The sequence below is a fragment of the Amblyomma americanum genome, chromosome 8 (assembly GCF_052857255.1).
Source record: "Amblyomma americanum isolate KBUSLIRL-KWMA chromosome 8, ASM5285725v1, whole genome shotgun sequence".
Classification (NCBI taxonomy): domain Eukaryota; kingdom Metazoa; phylum Arthropoda; class Arachnida; order Ixodida; family Ixodidae; genus Amblyomma; species Amblyomma americanum.
The window spans coordinates 42,172,923-42,194,585 of NC_135504.1; the positions used below are offsets into that span (position 1 = coordinate 42,172,923).

Below are 21,663 nucleotides of genomic sequence, written 5' to 3' on the forward strand. Positions count from 1 at the left end.
CTGGCGCAGTATCTGTCTCATATATCGTTGGACACCTGAACCGCGCCGTTAGGGAAGGGATAAGGGAGGGAGTGAAAGAAGAAAGGAAGAAGGACGTGCCGTAGTGGAGGGCTCCGGAATAATTTCGACCACCTGGGGATCTTTAACGTGCACTGACATCGCACAGCACACGAGCGCCTTAGCGTTTTTCCTCCATAAAAACGCAGCCGCCGCGGTCGGGTTCGAACCCGGGAACTCCGGATCAGTAGTCGAGCGCCCTAACCACTGAGCCACCGCGGCGGGTCGATGGCAATATGCAGATTAAATTTATTGCGTTTGAGCTGAGAAATTTTCCTGCAGGGAGGACGACCTAAAGATATTCTTGATCATGTGGACGCTGCAAGCCATGTCGTTGGCCGGCAGGAAAGACACACCTCTGGCTCGCATTCATTACCGTTATGTGAAGCTGGTGAACAAGCCTCCTCCCCCGGAGATTCGCTGCATCGACCTCCTGGAGCCTATGCTGCGGTCCTACTACCTGGGCAACCTTCGCCTGGCACACACGCTGCTGCGAAGCGATTTGCCGCCTATTTCACAGCAAAACGTACGTCCCTAAGCGCTCGGACATCCCTTACTAAACTTTTTTTAGACAGTACTTCTGTCTATAGACAAGCAAGTCTCTAGACCAACCCTAGAGAACAGTCTATACGCAATACAAATCCTACAGACAGTCCATAAGAATAATAATAATTGGTTTTGAGGGGCAAGGAAATGGCGCAGTATCTGTCTCATATATCGTTGGACACCTGAACCGCGCCGTAAGGGAAGGGATAAAGGAATGAGTGAAAGAAAAAAGGAAGAAGAGGTGCCGTAATGGAGGGCTCCGGAATAATTTAGACCACCTGGGGATCTTTAATGTGCACTGACATCGCACAGCACACGTGCGCCTTAGCGTTTTTCCTCCATAAAAACGCAGCCGCCGCGAGGAGTAATAATAATAATAATAATTGGTTTTGGGGGGAAAGGAAATGGCGCAGTATCTGTCTCATATATCGTTGGACACCTGAACCGCGCCGTAAGGGAAAAGATAAAGGAGGGAGTGAAAGAAAAAAGGAAGAAGAGGTGCCGTAGTGGAGGGCTCTGGAATAATTTCGACCACCTGGGGATCTTTAACGTGCACTGACACCGCACAGCACACGGGCGCCTTAGCGTTTTTCCTCCATAAAAACGCAGCCGCCGCGGTCGGGTTCGAACCCGGGAACTCTGGATCAGTAGTCGAGCGCCCTAACCCCTGAGCCACCGCGGCGGGTCCAGTCTATAGACAATGTATAGATTTATGCCCATGCAGTTTTAGTAGACTTTGTCTACAGACTATGAATATACAGAAAAAGATATCGATAGGAAGGCAATAGAGCCTATAAAAAGTCTATAGGCTGTCTATAGACCATTTCTATAAGGAATGGCGCCAGGCCTGTGGTTCAGAGTGCCACTACATGACAGGTGTCGGTAGAGGGGTACTTTTTTGTTGGCTGATTCGACTTAAACAAATATTGAGCGCGAATTGATATATTAATTGATATTTCCGCGTTGTAATGACGGCGCTGCTTTCACTGAAAATGGCGTTTTTTAAATTACTGTAGGCTAAAATATGAAACAAACGTGTTGCTGTCACATACATAAGGATACCCAGGCGTCCTCCGAGCATGTCTCAGCAGTTGTTCAGGACTCACTGCAGATGGCCTCGATTTAGCTCAGCTTTCGGTGGTGACCAGGAAAGAAATGAATATGAGTTCGGCTCAGTGGTTCACAGAGCTGTGTTTGCACAGCATAAAGATGGTACAGAGGAACTGCACTTTACGGATGAGAGCAGATGCAGACATAAACCTGAGTCGCGCTGTGGCTCAGCGCTTCAGGTGTTCGGCTGCTGACCCGAAAAACGCGAATTCTATCCCGCCGCGGTGGTCGCATTTAGATGTAGGCGAAATTTTAGAGGCCCGTGTACTGTGCGACGTCAGTGCACGTTAAAGAACCCCAGGCTGTCTAAATCATCCGGAGCCCTCCACTACGGCGTCTCTCACAGCCTGAATCGCTTTGGAATGTTAAACCTCCTCAAAAATTTTGAAAATCGCTTCCTCTCCAACCGAAGCCGGGTATAGTCCAGAAATACTTCTTTGTGAGAAATGCATTTTGTACAGTACTGTGACGGGTCAATGTTTTACAAGCATGAGGTAAAAGAATCGTTACTTGTGCAGTGTGATGTATCGTTCGCACATCGTTGACGGGTTAATCTACGGTCTACAGTTGAGCGGAGATAATCTTATCACCTTTCAATTCGCAGGCCCAACAAGCCATGAAAAACTTGGTGGTGGTGCTGAAAACGTTTTTCTTCGACTCAGCATTGAGCAACACAGACATAAACGCCGCCTCCGAGCTGGTGAGAGACGTCAGGGTGCAAATTGGGCAAATGAAGAGGCGAGGAAAGCAAACAAGTCGCCCGCTCCTCGTTTCATAGCACGTAGCACGTTTTTAATGCAGGAATGCATTAACGCTTAAACCGAAGACTATTTTGACCGGTCAGGCATTTGCGTCACATACGGCTCAATCGGTGCAAAAAACTTGAGGGGACACATAAGCTCCGCCTGAAGAGTATGAAGCAATACCATTAATTGGTTAATTCCGATGTATGCAGAAGGTCATTCTCTACATTCATAGATCCCTGTGTGTCCTCATACCCTTTCTGGCGCAGTCGTGCAGCGGTTAAGCGATGCGCCACTGCCCTGCGATGGCAGGTGCAACGTGGCCGCACCCTTTGCCGCACAACCTGGACCGAACAACCTAGCTCTTACAAACGCTTCTAGTCCTTACACCTAGTCCTTACGAAGAGCGCTTGTTTGCTTATAAAAGCTGGCGTTCCTCAAGGTTCTATAATTAGTCCCCTGTTATTTAACATCTACGTGAATGACCTTTCAAATGCTGTGCCTATAGGCCTGTATCAGTACGCGGATGATACTGTCCTGGTATTTCAGTCGCCGAACTACTCTGACTCACTTTCTTCTCTTCAAGCTGCAGCAACTATTGCTATGGACTGGTTCTCACTCAACTCAATCAAATTTAACAGCTCTAAGACTCAACTTATATGCTTTCACAGCCCAATGAAGAAGGTAGATTTAAACCACCAGCTGTTCTTGCACGGATCTGATTTTTCCCAATGTCAGTGTGTACCCCTGAGCTATACAACTACAATGAAGTACCTAGGAGTATACTTCGACAGTGCTCTTTCATGGAATGATCACTTATCCCACGTCTGTAAAAAGCTCAGAACAATCTCCCGTGTTCTTCACAACATTAGGTACTACATGCCGCTTTCAATACGCAAAGTTATTGTAAACGCTCTTGGTTATAGCCTACTGCGGTATGGCATAACTGTTTATGGTCACTGCGCGGTTCACTGTAAGTATAGGATCAATTCTCTCCTACGATCTTTGTTAAAAAAATATTGACATAGGCCTTCGCTCTAATTCTGATGTATTTAAGGTATTTTAGCTACCAGATTTCGAACGCCTTTTTATGGAAACGATTGTCTTGAAACAATTTTGGTGTAGTGGCGATATGATTCCGTACGTTCCCACACGGTCTCTTCGACCGAAGGAACCTTTTTGTATTCCCCGACGGTCTACAAGATACGGAAAGCGAGTGAGAGATTATTACATTCCCTTTTACTTTAACAGGTTACCTCTAAGTGTTCGCCGGACAAAAACTGAATATAAACTAAAAGAGATGCTGCGATACACTAACTAGTGGTTTTCGACGTTGTACGTGTTTTACCACCTGTCAAGTAAATCATGATTTCACTTGTAACTGCTGTATTTTCTTCACGGATTTCAGGTATTTTTATGGCATGTTGGTTTCCTGTCTATTTTTGCCTCTGTACTAATTTGATATTCTGTAATTTTTAATGTGCATTAATGCCTATGGGTATGTTTGCGCGGTTCCGCTGCCTGTCGGGTTCTGCCACTCAAGCCCCATGAGGCTTTGGCAGGCCGGATTTTCTGTACTTTTTTTTAAACATTTGGCGCAGTAAAGTACTATTATTATTATTATTATTATTATTATTATTATTATTATTATTATTATTATTATTATTATTATTATTATTATTATTATTATTATTATTATTATTATTATTATTATTATAAGGCCCACCGCTGGGTGCTCCTAGGGGTGGGTTTTGTGAAACCCAGGTTGCTATTCGAGGACCGGGATGGCCCGGACCTCGAAGATCTAGTCTTTATAGGCCCAGCCTGTGATGGTCCGTGATTGCCCGGTGTGTCTTGGTGCTTATCTCTGTCAACCTTACCTCGGAATGTTTTCCCAGCTTTTTTTTTTAATGAAGATGCATGTCAAAGCTCTCGGCAATACCAGAGGTAGCCACTGTTGTACTAAAAGGAGGATCGAAGGCGGCCGTGAGGAGAGACTTTTTGCCGTGACATCGACCGCGTCAATCTTTCACTTTTTTTTTCTTTTTGCAGCCGAATTTTCTGTTTTCTCAGGCCTTGAGCTTTATTTTCGCTCAACATTTTCTTTAGCTGATACAATTATCCTAATTTCCCAGTTAATTATTTAGTCCGTTTCAAATCTCTGACGACCTCTTTTTTCTCTTCATGCCAAATTTCGGACATAAAATCTCCTAAACAGCGAAAAATCGGCCCAGTTAAACGAGTGATGTGGCGATGGCTATCGCGGGTCTTCTCTGGCTTTGGTGCTGTGTGCGACCGGTCTCATTGAACAGCGTAGTGTTTGATACTGGGTTCCCGTTGGGTTAATGGCACAACGATGAAGCCAGGAGAGAAGCAATGTGTAATGGCAACGTCACGCAGGGGATGGATTACAAAAGCACCATCGAGGCCTTAGACCAGGAAAGCAAAGCGGTGGGTCTCAAGCTGAATATGAATATCGAGAAAATTAAAGTATCGTTCAGCACTCTTGGAAGAGAGCAGCAGCTTGCGATAGGCAGCGAAATGATCGAAGTGGCAACAGAATACATTCTCTTAGTGCAGGTAGTGACCTCAGATCCGGACTATGGTAGTGAAATAACAGGAAGAATGATATGGGTTGGAATGCATCTGGTAGGTGTACTCTCAGAACATTAACGACCGTTCACCAATATCGGGAAAATTAAAGTATCGTTCAGCACTCTTCGAAGAGAGCAGCAGCTTGCGATAGGCAGCGAAATGATCGAACTTGCAACAGAATATATTTTCTTAGTGCAGGTAGTGACCTCAGATCCGGACTATGATAGTGAAATAACAGGAAGAATGATATGGGTTGGTAGGCACCTAATAGGTATACTCTCAGAACATTAACGACCGTTTACCAATATCCTTAGAGAGAAAAGTATATAACAGCACTATATCTCCTGTACTTATCTATGGGGCAGAAACGTGGAGGCTAACGAAAAGGGTTCAGCTTAAGTTGGGAACAGCGCAGTGAGCTATGGAAAGGAAGGTGATAGGTGTAATGTTAAGAGACCGGAAGAGGGCAGAGTGGGTGAGGAAACAAACGCGTGTTAGTGACATCGCAGTCGAATTTAAGAGGAAGAAATGGGCTTGGGCAGGGCATGTAATGCGAAGGCAAGATAACCGCTGGTCTTTAAGAGTAACAGACTGCATTCCAAGAGAAGGCAAGCGTAGCAGAAGGCATCAGAGAGGAAAGCAGGGGTTTGATATTGGGGAATTTGTAGGGATAACTTTGTCGTGGGTGGCACAAGTTAGGGTTAATTGGATGGATATGAGAGACGGTTTTGTTCAGCAGTGTACTTCAGTAAGCTGATGATGATCGCGCCACTGATGATTATGTGCAGCTTCTCATTAAACTTATTGCTGGCGCAGCTGGATCAGATCGAATTCAAGCTCTTCTACCCTGGTTCTTTGAAAGACCCTGGTCCCAGCCCGGACCACACCTTTATGGTCACTAAAGTTTCGGTGAGTGTGGATTTGCCAGTCATAAAAACTAGCGATGATCTCATATCGTGGGAGCAATACTACGCGTGCGGAAAACGCCACAAACACGAAGCACTCTGCACGTAGAAAGCTGTAAACTGCGACGCGTAAGCTTCCTATGACCGTTGCTGTTTCCCTGCACACGCTTCCAACCTCACGGGAGCTACAGGCTTCGTCATAAGTGTACTAAAACCACCTAGTGCTGTCTTCCTGCAGCATAGAGGTTTACTAAATAAGCACAAGACGCTGCACGGAAGCCGCTGCACAAATCTCGAAATATTTGCTCGCTAGTCACCTGCTTATTTTTCATGGCGACTGCAGGCATAAAACCAGGAATGATCGCCAAGTTAACAGCCTCACTATAGTCTGAAATAGTTTAACCTACAACTTAAACACTACGCCCTCACGTGCCATATCTACAACGAATCTAATCTACAGATTTGTAGAGTGCGTTTCTGAAAAAACGATGGTAAATGCTAATGCCCACAATTATTATCATGTCACTGCAAATATAAGTAACCTAGCTACGATGTTACGATGCACACCCAGCTAAAGGCCATTTAACATGAATAGCTCGCAAGTGCGGTATAGAGCACCGCGCTGACAGCTTAGAACACACTTGGTGTAAACTTATCTGCTGATGAAACCCCCAGCTGCCGACACGGGCCATTTCTGGCCAAACTTTGTCATGGAGACAGCATTTGGTTGCAGCCTCGAGCAGAGGTGGTCAAATACCCTCAATTTCGCTTTTACTCCCTCACTCTCACTTTAAAATCGTTGGCCCTCCCTCACTCACCCCCTCATTTTGGAAAACTCGCTGGCCCCCCCCTCACATTCACCCTCCCTTCGTAAGACTTCCTGGCCCTCCCTCGTTTTCACCCCACTTCGTCGGCCCTCCCTCACACTCGCCTTGACAATCAACACTTTTAACGTGTTGATTGGTGTGGTTGATGTGACTGTTGATTGTTGAAAAACACCGCCCTTCAGGCGGGAGCCATCGAGCGCGCCGAAGAGGTCATCGCCAGTTATCAGCTAACGGCCATCTGGCCCTTCTGCTAAGAATCCAGGAACGCTTATTTTCCGGCAATAAAGTTTTCTCTCTCTATTTAACCTTTGAGTTAATTTTGCTTTTTGCAGATATGCGCCGACGTTACTGAGCCGCACTTGGCTAAACTATTGCGTCAGCGTCCGCTGTCGGCTGGGTCCAGCCGCAGGGATATAGCTTAACGCTCTGGAGTTCTCAGTAGCGAAGAATGGCGGCAAGAAATAACACATTGTCTACGCTCGTACTGTGGCCTATCATTGGTACTGACTTTGGTACTTCCGGTAGCGGCTAAAATTAACTGCGCCGAGAGAATTGGGGCCGTAAAAAGCACATAAAAAATTCTCTCGGCGCCCTCCGTAGCTAATCAGAGGAGAGTTCTGGGAGAATTTCAGCCAGGAAATTATGCCGGCTCCGGTAGAATAGGCACAGCTATAATTCATCGAGCTGCCCTACCCACCGCTGCACACTCGTTAAGTCTGAAGGGAGTGGCGCGACAAATTAATGCAGCCCACGCAAAGAAGACTCGAACTGCTGACCGGCCACAGGGGTCACGCCTGGTTAGCCGCTCATCGATGACTTGGGGCGTACACGGCGAATTAGACAACAACAAAAAATTCTACTCTGAATCAAGCTGCAGCAAAATATTGAAACGCCCAGAGCTCAAGAGTAACAAAGTGGTTTCCAAAAGAAAAGGCAGTGAAGCGTACACGGCTTAGGACCGTACTCAAAACTAATAGCGCGAAAAACGTAGACAAAGGGTAGAAAAACACAGGACAAGCGCTTGTCCTATGTTTTTCTACCTTTTGTCTCCGTTTTTCGTACTGTTATTTTCGAATATGCGTCACCAACTCACCCGCCTAGCTATTGTGTTAATAATTGCGCACTTACATATATAAGACGAAAGACAGGGTGTGGTAAAATTAACGCGCTGGCAACGCGGGTGCAATGACCGAAAACATAAACAATGCTACGCGATTAAAAGAAGCAATGCAAAAGTACAAGCCGAGACGAAGAGATAGAGCAACACGGACAAAGATTTCGAGAGCGCGGGTAAACGGCGGCTTCTCAGTGGAGTAACAAGGTCGAGTGACAAGGAGCACCTCCGCGATGGAAATGCTCACTTCGGAGCCGATGCTGATGAGCTTAGGCCGCGCATCTTCGGGACAACCATCACCACATTAGGCATATCGGAACCCGGCCGGAACCTCGCTAGCCGGCCACAGCCGTGGCTGGCTTCACACGCATCGCACGCAGTGATCGACTCCTTCCAAGAGATCTCCCGTTATAAAAGTGGTCTATAGACTGTTTGTAGACTTCTTACAGACTAGTGCCTTCTCATAGTGATTTCCTTTTGTCTATTCGTAGTTTGTAAACTGTCTATAGACAAAAGTGTACTAAATGTGTACGGCCATATATATATATATATATATATATATATATATATATATATATATATATATATATATATATATATATATATTATATATATATATATATATATATATATATATATATATATATATATATATATATCTTTCTTTCTTTCTTTTTATTTTGACAGAACTCGTTACAATACAAGACCGAATAACACACATTGGTATAAAGCACTGCCAAGGTAGACGAGGCAAAAGGCGTTTAATGCACGCCTGACGAGGCCTCGTCTCCGGAATATTGCATCAGGACAGACGAGTGGCCGGTCGCGCCAACAACAAGAAAGAATAAGGAGGCAGCAAAACTGTGCAGTTACAAAACAATCAGAAAGATTCGGTACAAGACGCCATTATTAGAAACATCAATCACTAAGCAGGTAGAATACAATGCAAAGGCAATACTCAAGATACAATGGAATACCGTACATAAAAAAAACACTTAAGAAAAAATCAAACAAATTAAAACAGCATACATCAAAACAGCGCAGTTATGCTTTATCTAGTAAAAAAGTTTTAACTTGTCTCTTAAAACTATTATATATATATATATATATATATATATATATAGCTCAAAGTTGAAAACGCTTCATTTAGCCATAGATTTATTTTGAGTCGACGTTTCGGACAGAGCCTGTCCTTTCTCAAGACTATATATATATATATATATATATATATATATATATATATATATATATATATATATACTGTTTATAGGGTTTGTACTGCTTATAGACTTAGTGGACGAAAGTCTATGGACAGTTTGTAGACTATCAAATATATTTTTGTAAGGGTCCAAGGAAAAGCGACAAAGAACATGACTTCACAGGGGGCACTAACAACAGCAAAAAAAACAAAATAAACAGAAACAATAAAAGCGCGGGTACAATGGAGGCAGAGGCGTGACAATGCTGAGAGGGGGCTATCCCTTTTCATCTGTCACTCCCTGCATTGTCACCTTAGCAGGCTCATGAGAACCGGCCGACGCCATTGGCTGGAAGGAGGCCGTCTATCAGGAAAAAGACGCTTTGTTCTTGAGTTGTATTCGACTATAGCTGCTCCTATGAGCGGGCGTCACACAGTGGCGCGCCTGTCACGTACTAGAGTGCCCTCTACACGTACTCTGCCAACTCTGCCTACCCGCTGCACCCACTCAGCTGCAGGGAAAAGAGCATGCGACACCTACGCCGCTACGTGAGGCACGCTCGTAGGCGTGGTTGGCGATCCCTGTGGCCGGGCACTATTGATTGAGGCCGTTGAGGCCCCATAATTCTTTGCGCGGCAACGGGGGATTAGAATGGTTTTTGGAAAGTCTAAATCCTGAAGCGAATATTTCTTACGATAGGCTGTGAACGTATCAAATAATGAGGAGCTTAACTGTGATAGTTATAAGCTAACTACTCAATATTAGTAAACTCTCTGCTATACTTAACATGTATTGTCTGTAATCTGATACGTACCAAAAGTGACAATGCTATACCGAGAAAAGCGCCCTTTAACTCAAACCGCGGCTGCTGCGTTTTTATGGAGAAAAAACGCTAAGGCGCCCGTGTGCTGTGCGATGTCAGTGCACGTTAAAGATGGCGGTGGTGGTATTGGTTTTATTATAAATAGTAGTAAAAAGGAAGGAAAAGATTTTTGCTAGCCCCGGCATCTGCCATCGATACTGAAGCACCTGAGCTGGGGCAGCGGAAATAAAGGATAGCAGGCAGAATGGAGAAATGAAATGAAAGAGGTGAGGGGACAGGAAGAGAGGATAGAGGGAGAAGTAATATGTACAAACTATAATTTACACAATAAGAAATGTGTCCAGGTTGTGCGCGTGATTAGTTCATTTTAGAGGAATTAAATCCCACACGCGCACAGCACTGTGATGGTTACAACTGGAGTGGGGTGTCCAGTTATTAATCGTTCAAGGTAGAACTCGCGGAGCGTTCGGTCACTGCGTGTAACTACCTGACGGACAACAGACGGGACGTCAAGCCCGTGTGTTCGAGGAATGCACAGAGGCTATGCGATGTCAGTGCACGTTAATGATCCCCAGGTGGTCGAAATTATTCCGGAGCCCTCCACTACGGCACCTTATTCTTCCTTTCCTCTTTCACTCCCTCCCTTATCCCTTCCCCTACAGCGCGGTTCAGGTGTCCAACGATATATGAGACAGATACTGCGCCATTTCCTTTCCCCAAAAAACCAATTATTAACTCAAAACTTAAAAATATTGCTATTCCGGAGCCTTCCACTAAGGCACCTCTTTCTTCTTTCATTCCCTCCTTTATCCCTTCTCTTACGGCACGGTTCAGGTGTCCTCCGATATGTGAGACAGATACTGCACCATTTCTTTTCCCCAAAGGCCAATTTTTTTTAACAGTCTCAGGTGAAACACCCTGCATTGTTGGCGAGTGAGATATAGAGAGGGTCTGGATTGAAATGAGCTGATCTGAAATTATTACAAAACAATAATATGGTTATTTTGTTTTCTGTGGTCTGTGAGAGTTGGCAGGTTGACTGAAATTTGTAAATAAGTTTACCGGCAGAGTGGAATTGGTGATTTTTTTATATATGGCATAACAATGCCAGCCCAAGCTGAGAAAGCTCAACTTTTATAGCGTCACGTGTGACTACACTTAAGTATGAAGACCAAAAGAGCCCTACATTTTCGCCTGTTTTGCTTAGGGGAGCAGTGGGTTATGTAAAGCACATGCTACATTCAGTCTAAGTGGCAACAACGTAATAATAATAATAATAATAATAATAATAATAATAGTTTTTTGGGGAAAGGAAATGGCGCAGTATCTGTCTCATATATCGTTGGACACCTGAACCACGCCGTTAGGGAAGGGATAAAGGAGGGACTGAAAGAAGAAAGGAAGAAGGAGGTGCCGTAGCGGAGGGCTCCGGAATAATTTCGACCACCTGGGGATCTTTAACGTGCACTGACATCGCACAGCACACGGGCGCCATAGCGTTTTTCCTCCATAAAAACGCAGCCGCCGCAACGACGTTACAGTTTCGAAAATGCATTGCGGCTACCATCCGACCTCAACCTTCCACAATTCACGCAACCTAAACAGAAAATGATAATCTGTTCAGCACTCTGCCTGTTATCCGTGCGGCTCGTAGAATGTATAAGAAAATGCGACATTAATCCGGAAAATTTGTAAGTTCATGATCTCATTAAGGTATAATTTGCTTTGCTGATTTTAATTCAGCCACACTTCACAGGAAACCAGAGTGAATTCAAGCCTGCAGCTTGCCCACCTGGTACTCATGGACATAGCGAAATTGAAAACTTTTGAGAATCGCCAAAAGGCATTGGCAAAACTAAAACTCAATTTTCGCGTTTTTGTTTCACTAAATGCAGTCAACAAAACTGAACGGAGTAAGACTACGTGCCTGGGAAAGCATCATGAGCTCATACAACACGGAACTGTTTCCCTTGCAGAAAGCGTGAGTACCTGCCACGATGTGTGAAAGCCCGTAAAGGCTAAAACTCTTTTTTAAGGCACCCCCCTCGAACAAGGGGTCTAGTTCTAGCAGAGGGACTGAAGGTGATGAAGGACGAAAGAAAGCACTAAAATTAGGCCGAAGGTTTGCGAAGAATTTGTCATTACTGAAGCACAGCACTAAAACCAACACTGGAGGTACGCACTGGACATCCCAGGGACGTCCTGTTGACGTCTTTGTCGGGTATTACTGTGTAGCTTGTCATGTAGACTCGCTGCACATGCCGCGTTGTCTTCACTGCCGAAGCCAAGCCACGGGCATGGATGTCCAAGCTAAATCATTTCGCACTCTGTTCAGGTTTTTTATTGATGCGAAAGGATTATATGGTTACGTCGCGTCAGAAAAAGTGTTCGAAAATTTTGTCCTCACGATTATGTCGTTCTGTGGAGATAAATGTGCAAAAGTTTGATTGTGTTAAGTAGTGCGTGAGTAGATCTTGAAAGGGATGGATGGTAACTTGTTAATTAAACTTAAGTTAATGTAAGTAAATGCTGTGTTTGAAGCAGGTATTGTGCACTTATTTGATGAAAAACGATGTAAATGCGTGACAAGGCTAGCTTGGTATAAAAATAAAATAAAAGCGCTAAAAAAATGGAAGCGAAAACGAATAAAAAACGTAAAATTAAAGAATTAAGAGACAAGAGAAAGAAAAAATAAAAATGAATAAAGATAACAACAAAATTTCCAAAAATATTAAAAAATCAAAAATAGATAAAAAAACGGACGGAGAAAGAGGAAAAGGAAAGGCTTTCGCATTTCCGTTCTTAAGCAGACTTTGCAATCCTGTAATTTCTAGGCAAAGATAAAAATGTCCTTCCATTTGAAGTCTGTTCATATGGTATTGCTCGTTCATTTCAGTTCGTGATGTTAAGAGGATATAAAAAAACATTAATTAGCCATTCTTGTTCTGTTTTTAGTAACAAACGTTCCGTGCGGTTTAGAGTATGACATTTCAGCCTTTCATTGAAACCTGCATTCCCGGTGCTCTAATTACTCCGCCCCAAATGTAGTAAGCGAGAAATAGGGCGTTATGTGGAAATCCGCGACAACGTCTTCACGGAGACATTTTGGCCAGAGTGGCTTTGCTGGCGGTTAAATGTTTGCGTTTTTACACGACAGGTAAACTTATGATCGCAGAAAGAAATAAATAGAACTTTAGTTCAGACAGTGGTAAACCATGAAATAAAGCAAATTGTGAAGTTTTTAAAAAGTTGTAGGATTCTTATTTGCCTTCAGGAATCAAAGCCATGGGATGTGTTTGCCTCGAGTAATTTGTTCTTTCTTTGCGTTGACAAAATTCTATGCGCATGAAGTATCGCCTCCTGAACTGTTTTTGATGCCGTGTCCCTGACCCTTCACGTATAGTCCCTTTCTCGCCGCTGCTTCCCCATTTTTTTCTTCAACGCGAGAGCATTAAGGGTTCCGTTCAACAGTGAACCCGACGTCATTGTCATCTTGAGAAAACCCGGACTGGTCGAGAGGGTCGTGACGTCACGACCACATGACGTCGCAAGGGTACTTCAAACGCCCCATAACGATCCCACAGTATGTAATAGTAATGACGTCGTCACATAATTCCTCATCCGTCTACAGGTTTGTGACGTCATTCCACCTCAATTACGTAGTGACTCTGAAGAAAAAAAAAAGCATTGTTCTGAAAAGAAAAATGTCCTAGATGGGATACCCGCCGCGGTGGCTCAGTGGTTAGGGCGCTCGACTACTGATCCGGAGTTCCCGGGTTCGAACCCGACCGCGGCGGCTGCGTTTTTATGGAGGAAAAACGCTAAGGCGCCCGTGTGCTGTGCGATGTCAGTGCACGTTAAGGATCCCCAGGTGGTCGAAATTACTCTGGAGCCCTCCACTACGGCACCTCATTCTTCATTTCTTCTTTCACTCCCTCCCTTATTCCTTCCCTTACGGCGAGGTTCAGGTGTCCAACGATATATGAGACAGATACTGCGCCATTTCCTTTCCCCCAAAACCAATTATTATTATTATTAAATGGAATTCGAATCGGTGACTCTTGGGTCGCGAGCTGGGCGACCCTTCGACCACTCAGAAACGTCCGTTCGACTTGGTCAAAGAGAGGCCGTGCGAGTTGTGGCAAGTAAAACGTGGTAGGGTTTCAACCCTACCACTAGTACACGTGCGTATTCGTGTGTCTAGGCTGGTTGGCTCATGGTTTTGCTTTGATCAGTCGTCGGCACGTCTGGCGACGATAATAGACTCAGGTTAAGCTCTGATCAAGGTTTAGCGGATCAGATCTGTTCGCGCCGCAGATGGAAGAAGATGAAGAAGACGACGTGCAGTGCACAGCGCGAGGGTGTGTTGCAGTTTTGAACGTTGTTGTTGTTGTTCTTTTGATAGGCTAACAACAACAACAATGCGTGATCGGCTGCGGTGATAGGATAACTCTCTTGTGCAGTGGCCAGCGAAGCTGGTCTGTTCGCGCCGCCGCGGGTTCGAAACCCACTCTCACCTATATTTTATTTCTGCATAGGGCTGTTACTATGCGAGGTTTGGTCAAGGTGACCGTCAAGGTCAATCTCCCATTAGCCACAGCTGGCGCGACGCTCCTCCGGACAAACCCGAGCTTACCCGAGTTACTCCGACTCTTCACACATGATTCTTGGTTGAGACTGTGTTAATAATAATAATTTGTTTTGGGGGAAGAAAATGGCGCAGTATCTGTCTCATATATGGTTGGACACTTGAACCGCGCCGTAAGGGAAATGATAAAGAGGGAGTGAAAGAAGAAAGGGGTGCATAGTGGAGGGCTCCGGAATAATTTCGACCACCTGGGGATCTTTAACGTGCACTGACATCGCACAGCACACGGGCGCCTTAGCGTTTTGCCTCCATCGAAACGCTGCTGCCGCGGTCGGGTTCGAACCTCGGTACTCTGGATCAGTAGCCGAGCGCCCTAACCACTGAGCCACCGCGGGACCGTGTTAAGTATGCTTTCGGGCTAAAAAAAATAAATTTAAAGTTAAAACACAAGATCCAGTCTGCTCTTGCAGAGCGACCCCTCGCACTGACACCTGCCATGGTGCGCAGTTTGTTCACAATCTGGTGGGCATGTTGTGGTGACGTCACAAGGTTACGTGTACTAGGTGGGCCACCTGCATCCAGGGTTGCTTGGATATTTTTCATGTTTTTTTCTTTTGCTCAAGGGCAGTGACACCGAAGCCGAGGATGACGCCGGATTTTTCTGAGATACGAGTTCCTTAACGCTGTCACTTCAAAAGTTAAAATCTGTACAGATTTGTTGCATTAGAATATGACCATCTGTATTTTTCAGGGTCCCTTTAAACCCCAGAATATGCAATTTATTCTGCAGAATAAAGGCTTTCAGTGTTTCACTGTACTCGTAAACGGGGGCGCTTCGGAGTTGTGCTTGCGCTCATTTTAATGCTCGTTTCTGCTGACGTATTTTGCAGGTGGCCGATCCCCACCTTCTCTCACGAGCCACGATTCTTCCATGGCCTTAATATTATGTGTAAGTTTTTAAGCTTCTTTTCGGTGCTCCCTTTGCAGCTGTAATACGAAGCAAACGTTGCGCTCGGGTATATTGTAAGTGGAAACGCGTATAAGCGCTTTGAAAGCTTTTTAGTTGGTGCTACTCCAAAAATTGCTGATTGTTTAGCTCCGGTTAAACCTAGTGTGTACGCGACGGCTTCGTACACATGGTTACACGTGGTAAAGCTCTTAATTCAGCAGAAGATGTTTCCTTGGTTGGAGCTATAAAGACGCAGCGGTAATCCGTGAAGAAGTTAGCTACTACGCATGCGCGACGCGAGCAGCGAGGCTGCGGGGTTGGCGGCGGCAGCGGCGACGACGCAACTCTGACGTCACGCGCGGCGGACCTGTTGCTCTGCGCACGCGCTTTAACGGCTCCGGCTCAGCCCGGCAACCTTGGCTTTGCATGGCGTAGTGAAGCTACTTCTTCAATATGCTTAATTTGATCGCCCAAGATAAAATCCTCCCCTCCGCTGGAAGGGGAGAGGGAGAGACAGGAATGCGGCAGGTGCCAATAATAATATTAATAACAATAATAATGTGTTTTCGGGGAAAGGAAATGGCGCAGTATCTGTCTCACATATCGGCGGACACCTCAGCAGCGCCGTAAGGGAAGGGAACGCCATAGCGGTTTGCCTCCATTAAAACGCAGCCGCCGGGGTCGGGGTTCGAACCCGACCGCGTCGGCTGCGTTTTTATGGAGGCAAAACGCTAAGGCGCCCGTGTGCTGTGCGATGTCAGTGCACGTTAAAGATCCCCAGGTGGTCGAAATTATTCCGGAGCCCTTCACTACGGCACCTTCTTCTTCCTTTCTTCTTTCACTCGCTCCTTTATCACTTAATAGTAATAATAGTAATTAATAATTAATAATTGGTATTTGCGGAAAGGAAATGGCGCAGTATCTTCCTCGCATATCGGCGGACACCTGAACCGCGCCATAAGGAAAGGGATAAAGGAGGGAGTGAAAGAAGAAAGGAAGAGAGAGGTGCCATAGTGGAGTTCTCCGGAATAATCTCGACCACCTTGGGATCTTTAACGTGCACTAACATCGGCCCGCCGCGGTGGCTCAGTGGTTAGGGTGCTCGACTACTGATCCGGAGATCCCGGGTTCGAACCCGACCGCGGCGGCTGCGTCTTTATGGAGGAAAAACGCTAAGGCGCCCGTGTGCTGTGCGATGTCAGTGCACGTTAAAGATCCCCAGGTGGTCGAAATTATTCCGGAGCCCTCCACTACGGCACATCTTCTTCCTTTCTTCTTTCACTCCCTCCTTTATCCCTTCCCCTACGGCGCGGTTCAGATGTCCAACGATATATGAGACAGATACTGCGCCATTTCCTTTCCCCAAAAACCAATTATTATTATTCACTAACATCGCACAGCACACAGGCGCCTTAGCGCTTCTCCTCCATCGAAACGCAGCCGCCGCGGTCGGGTTCGAACCCGGGAACTTCGGATTAGTTGCCGAGCGCCTAACCACTGAGCCACCGCGGCGGTTTCCTTGCTTTTCTGATGTTCGCGGTATTGTACGTTCGTTATCCGCTCCGTGGATATTGCTGTGCGTGCAGTGATATATAGCTCGGAGTGTTGGCGCCTAGTTTACTCGATGCTTAGCAGAAGTGCCACATCGTCGGCAACCTCTTCTCACAAAGGCTCTGTGCGCTGCTATATTCGCAGATGTTCCGTATGCTGTGTTCACATGGGCCTACATAGATACCGAAAGCAAACTGTAAGTACGAGGACGACACTTGCAACCATGCCCTATCGAAGAGCACTACAGAAAATGTTCTGTTGTCACAACAAATTTTTCTGTAGTATTTTGGGACCTGAGCACAGAAATTATTTTAGTAACAACAGGACTTTCTGTAGTATGTAGTGCAGCCCCCTGTCGCGACGACGCAGTCAATTCTGTCGTAACCACAGATAACTTCGCAATGCTACAGAAAAAACCTGTCGTAACGACAGGACGACAAAAATTTCTATCATATATTTGCAGCCCGCTCTGTCGTATTTTTCGACTGGGTTGAGCACGCGCTGTGTCAGCGTTGGCTGCGTCCGCGGTGCCTACTTTTTCACTGCACTGAAAACAACTCGCCTCTCTTCCTTCCTTCAGGCCTTTTAACATACCAGTCTACGGGTTCAAGATCATACGCGAGCTCTTCAGGGCGATCGACTATCGCGGTAAGCGCACCTCACACGCACTCTTCATTTCCAACTGCATGGGTACTGCCTGCATTTCTCTAGTACTGCAGTATTTACGTAATCGGTGGTTTCATGTAAGCATGAAAGGCTCTCAAGCCATCAGATAGAGTCGGTAATTTATGACGCCATCAGCACTCCGGGGGATGGTGTTAATGCGGGACCTTGTGCGCTTGGGCTAGGGGGCTACTACATCACCACCGCTTGAACCGACAGTCAGAGAAACTTTATTGAGCAAGTGAGTTTTAGACCCAGCTGGGTCCCTGGGCCACTGCGCGGTTCCGCACTGCATCAAGTAGGTCATGCCGGGACATGACGTCGGCAGCCCGAGTAACCGCAGCAAGCTGCGATGTCGGGTCTGCAGACATAAGCAGGACCTCTCAGTCCTCCCAGCTCGAGATGGCGTGCCACCGCTTGAAAACGAATACATGCAAAGTGCCGCGACGATTGAGAGTTCTAGCATAGCACATAACAACCACCGCTAAAGCGCATGCGCAGACGGCCCCGACAGGCCAATTGCGGGCCTTCTGCGAGTGGCACCTCGGGGCCATCAGCGCGAGCTCAATGACAGTGGTTTGTATTGGCTGTGTTAAAACTCCATAATGAAGATTTAGCACAGGGCATAGTTACAGGAAATAGCACAAGGGCATAACCATTATGCCACCTTGTTTTTGTTGCAATCGGGTATGCTGTATCGGCCCAGGAGTTCACAACGTTTTTCTCTGTACTGCGCGCTTTCTCGGTTCTATTAAATCAGTCAACGTAGTCTGCCGATGTAGCCACGCTGTTACTTGCTGTCAGGTAGGAGCAGAGAAGGAAGCTGATGCAGAGCTCCGACTGCTGATTGCGTCAGCCAGAGAGGTTGAACAATAATAATAATAATAATTGGTTTTGGGGGGAAAGGAAATGGCGCAGTATCTGTCTCATATATCGTTGGACACCTGAACCGCGCCGTAAGGGAAGGGGTAAAGGAGGGAGTGAAAGAAGAAAGGAAGAAGGAGGTGCCGTAGTGGAGGGCTCCGGAATAATTTCGACCACCTGGGGATCTTTAACGTGCACTGACATCGCACAGCACACGGGCGCCTTAGCGTTCTTCCTCCATAAAAACGCAGCCGCCGCGGTCGGGTTCGAACCCGGGAACTCCGGATCAGTAGTTGAACAAGTGCGCAAACTGCCTTCTGGGCATAATCAAAACTGTTTCTAACCACAAGCAACGCGGAAGCTTTGAAATATTAAGACGTGCGAGTTGGTTTTGAAGCAGCGTCACTTGGCGCAGTGTAGGCATGATGCGTTTTTTTCCTACACTTCCACGCGGCTGCTGACCGCAGCGCCGCCTTTGTTTACAAACATGGCGCTTGTCGGTACTCTTCTCCTTCGCTTTCCTCCTCGCGCTCTTCTTCGATGCCGCCGTACTTTCATCCTACGCTTTGCTTCTCGTTTGGTCTCCTGGTTACGCCAAAGCCGGCGACACTCAACCACCAGTGCTGTCCCTTTGAGGCACGCCACAGGATCCGGCGCTTGAAAGCGGCGCTGCAAAATTACACACCGATTAGCTTGCTATCGGTTGCTTACAGGACACTTGCTAAGATAATTACTTATGCAATTAGAGAGCTTAGACTTCAGTCAACCGAAGCACCAGTCTGACTTTCGGAGAGACTTCTCGACTGTAGGCAATATTAATGTCATTGATCAGGTGATATAAAATGCGAAAATGGAATCAACCTCTCTGTACAGCTTTGTAAATTAAGAATACGACGCTCAATAAAGCCAGCAGCGATTACGAGAAAGCATTTGATTTGGTCTAAACATCGCCTCTCATGCTGGCATCGAAAAGCCATGGAATAGAAAGTCATATGTAAAAGGGCTGAAACTAGCTCTAGGGACTGCACAGGGATCATAATCTTCGACAAGAAAAGTTGTAAATTACCAATCAAAAAGGGCGCCAGGCAGAGAGGCGTGACGTCTCTAGTAATATTCGCCGCTTGTTTACAGGGTGTATTCAAAGAATTGGATGGCGAAAGTTTGGGGTTAGTGGAGGAAAAAACAAATCATAATCCCCGATTAGCTGATGGCGTCTCTCTGCTAGGGAACTCAGGAGGCGAACTCCGGCCCATGATAACGAGCCAAACCGGCAAAGCAGAGCAGTGAGTTTAAAAATAATATGCATAAAACTCAGTATTGTTAAACACTCCTGGAAATGAACAAAAATCTACGAAAGGCCCCGAAATATTGGAGATGGCCAGAAAATACATCTGCTTGGGGGCAGGCAGTGACCACAGATCCAGTACGTTGAAACAGCTTAAATAATGGTCCCTTCGAAAGAATAGACCCGGTGGTCTCTTAGGGAAAGAGAGTGTATTCTAAGAGAAAACAAAGCCACCAGGGAGCGTCAGTGTCAGGTGGGCTGCATAGATTAGGACAACTCCGGGTAAGGTAACAGGAGCTAGCATCGTCAAGCTTAATTGAAGGTCGAAGAGAAAGTCATTTGTCCTGCATCGGATGTAGGTGCGCTGATTATCACGATTCTCCGGCACTTTTAGCATATCTTTAGCTCTGTCTCTATGGTGAGGAAAGCCGTCGTCCTCACCTTTCGAAACCTTTTCGACTCTACCGCTGTCGTAAATATACAGAGCTTAAAAGCTTACTGCTGCCTAAAAACAGATCATACCCAGCAATTCTGGACAAAAGCATTTTTGAGCTGGAAACTATTTATGAACGCGATTTTTTCATATAAAGTAAGATTTAACTATAACAATCAATATATCTACAGATCACCCGACGGCACTCTTGCTTTTTTTTTTGGTATATTAACGTTTTTGCTATCGTCAAAGGCGTTCCCCATTGGTTTCCTATTGAAGTCTTAATTGTAAGATGTGATTTATGGAAACACGTTAAAAGAAAGATATTGCTACATATCAGAATATTAGAACATTACCTTCAATATTACCGTAAAAGTATCTTACAATTTAGCAGTTTTTAACATTTTTGTCTGAAATTGCTAGACTTGTACGTGGTCCAAAGACTCTCGACCAACGCTATGCATGCACCAAACCACTAGCACTTGATTTGAAGGGAAATAACTTCGCTTCCGCTGATCGGTCTGCACCTTCGCAGCTCAGTGGTGGGTCGGCAAGGGAACCCAGACCGAGAGTAATTACAAGAGGATCGTCGACTGCGTGGACAAGCTGGAAGCCGCCTACAAGGTGATCAGTTTCTAACACATCTGCAGTGCGCAGCGATTTTGCTTTTCGACTCTTTGTTTGCAGGATGGCGTGTGTCAGTGTGAAGAAACGACGTTCAGTTATGAAAGTGACAACGTGTAACAACAAAGTGACAACAAAGTTGGCAGAAAAAGAATTGCTTCGGTGCCGTCTTTGCATTGATTTGTAATAGAGATACGTTGTCTAATTGTAATCTTGCAAACTACACAGCGCACCAACAAATTTGTAGCAACACGCCTCGGATGCAAAGAAGTAAATTGGCATTTTAATTTTTTGAGTCCTTTTTAGTGATTCTTGTTTTTGGATTCTTCCCGTGACTGCCACCTGCCGGCCTCTCCCTCTTTTCCGCTAGCAATGGACAGGAGATTTTTCCTCTCCATGTTGTCACCTGCCAACGGTGGCAGGTGGTTGGCAGGTATTGCAAGAAACACTGCGTCGGACACCGGACACTTTTTTTTGTACGGTGGGGTTTCTAATGCTCTCGCATTAAGAAGTTATTTATTTTTTGAAGTATCCTAAAGACCCATCAGGTCCTTACACAGGGGAGGAACAATTGAAATCAATAAGATAATTGAAATAAGATCCATAATTAGGAAGAGGATATGAGATTATTTTATTATGATAAACCAGAGAAAGAAACCACCTGGCAAGAAGCTGGTATAAAATTAGGGTAAATAGGCAAACCAACAAAATTCCAATTCGATAACAAAACTGTGATAAAAGAAAGAAAAAGGAAACTATGGTGTCAGTGTAATAGTTTTAAAGGCAA

The 21,663-nt window shown here is 45.6% G+C and overlaps 1 protein-coding gene across 1 annotated transcript in view; it reads left to right on the top strand.

Annotated features, from left to right (window-relative positions):
- LOC144102336 (uncharacterized) overlaps nucleotides 1-21,663 on the top strand; it is a 52,521-nt gene that overhangs the window by 24,478 nt on the left and 6,380 nt on the right. Inside the window, exons 10-17 of the mRNA XM_077635631.1 lie at nucleotides 340-583; nucleotides 2,318-2,413; nucleotides 5,868-5,960; nucleotides 11,815-11,900; nucleotides 15,398-15,456; nucleotides 17,152-17,203; nucleotides 17,588-17,655; nucleotides 20,788-20,876. Coding sequence (XP_077491757.1) covers nucleotides 340-583; nucleotides 2,318-2,413; nucleotides 5,868-5,960; nucleotides 11,815-11,900; nucleotides 15,398-15,456; nucleotides 17,152-17,203; nucleotides 17,588-17,655; nucleotides 20,788-20,876 — 787 coding nt within the window. The remainder of the gene's footprint in view (nucleotides 1-339; nucleotides 584-2,317; nucleotides 2,414-5,867; nucleotides 5,961-11,814; nucleotides 11,901-15,397; nucleotides 15,457-17,151; nucleotides 17,204-17,587; nucleotides 17,656-20,787; nucleotides 20,877-21,663) is intronic.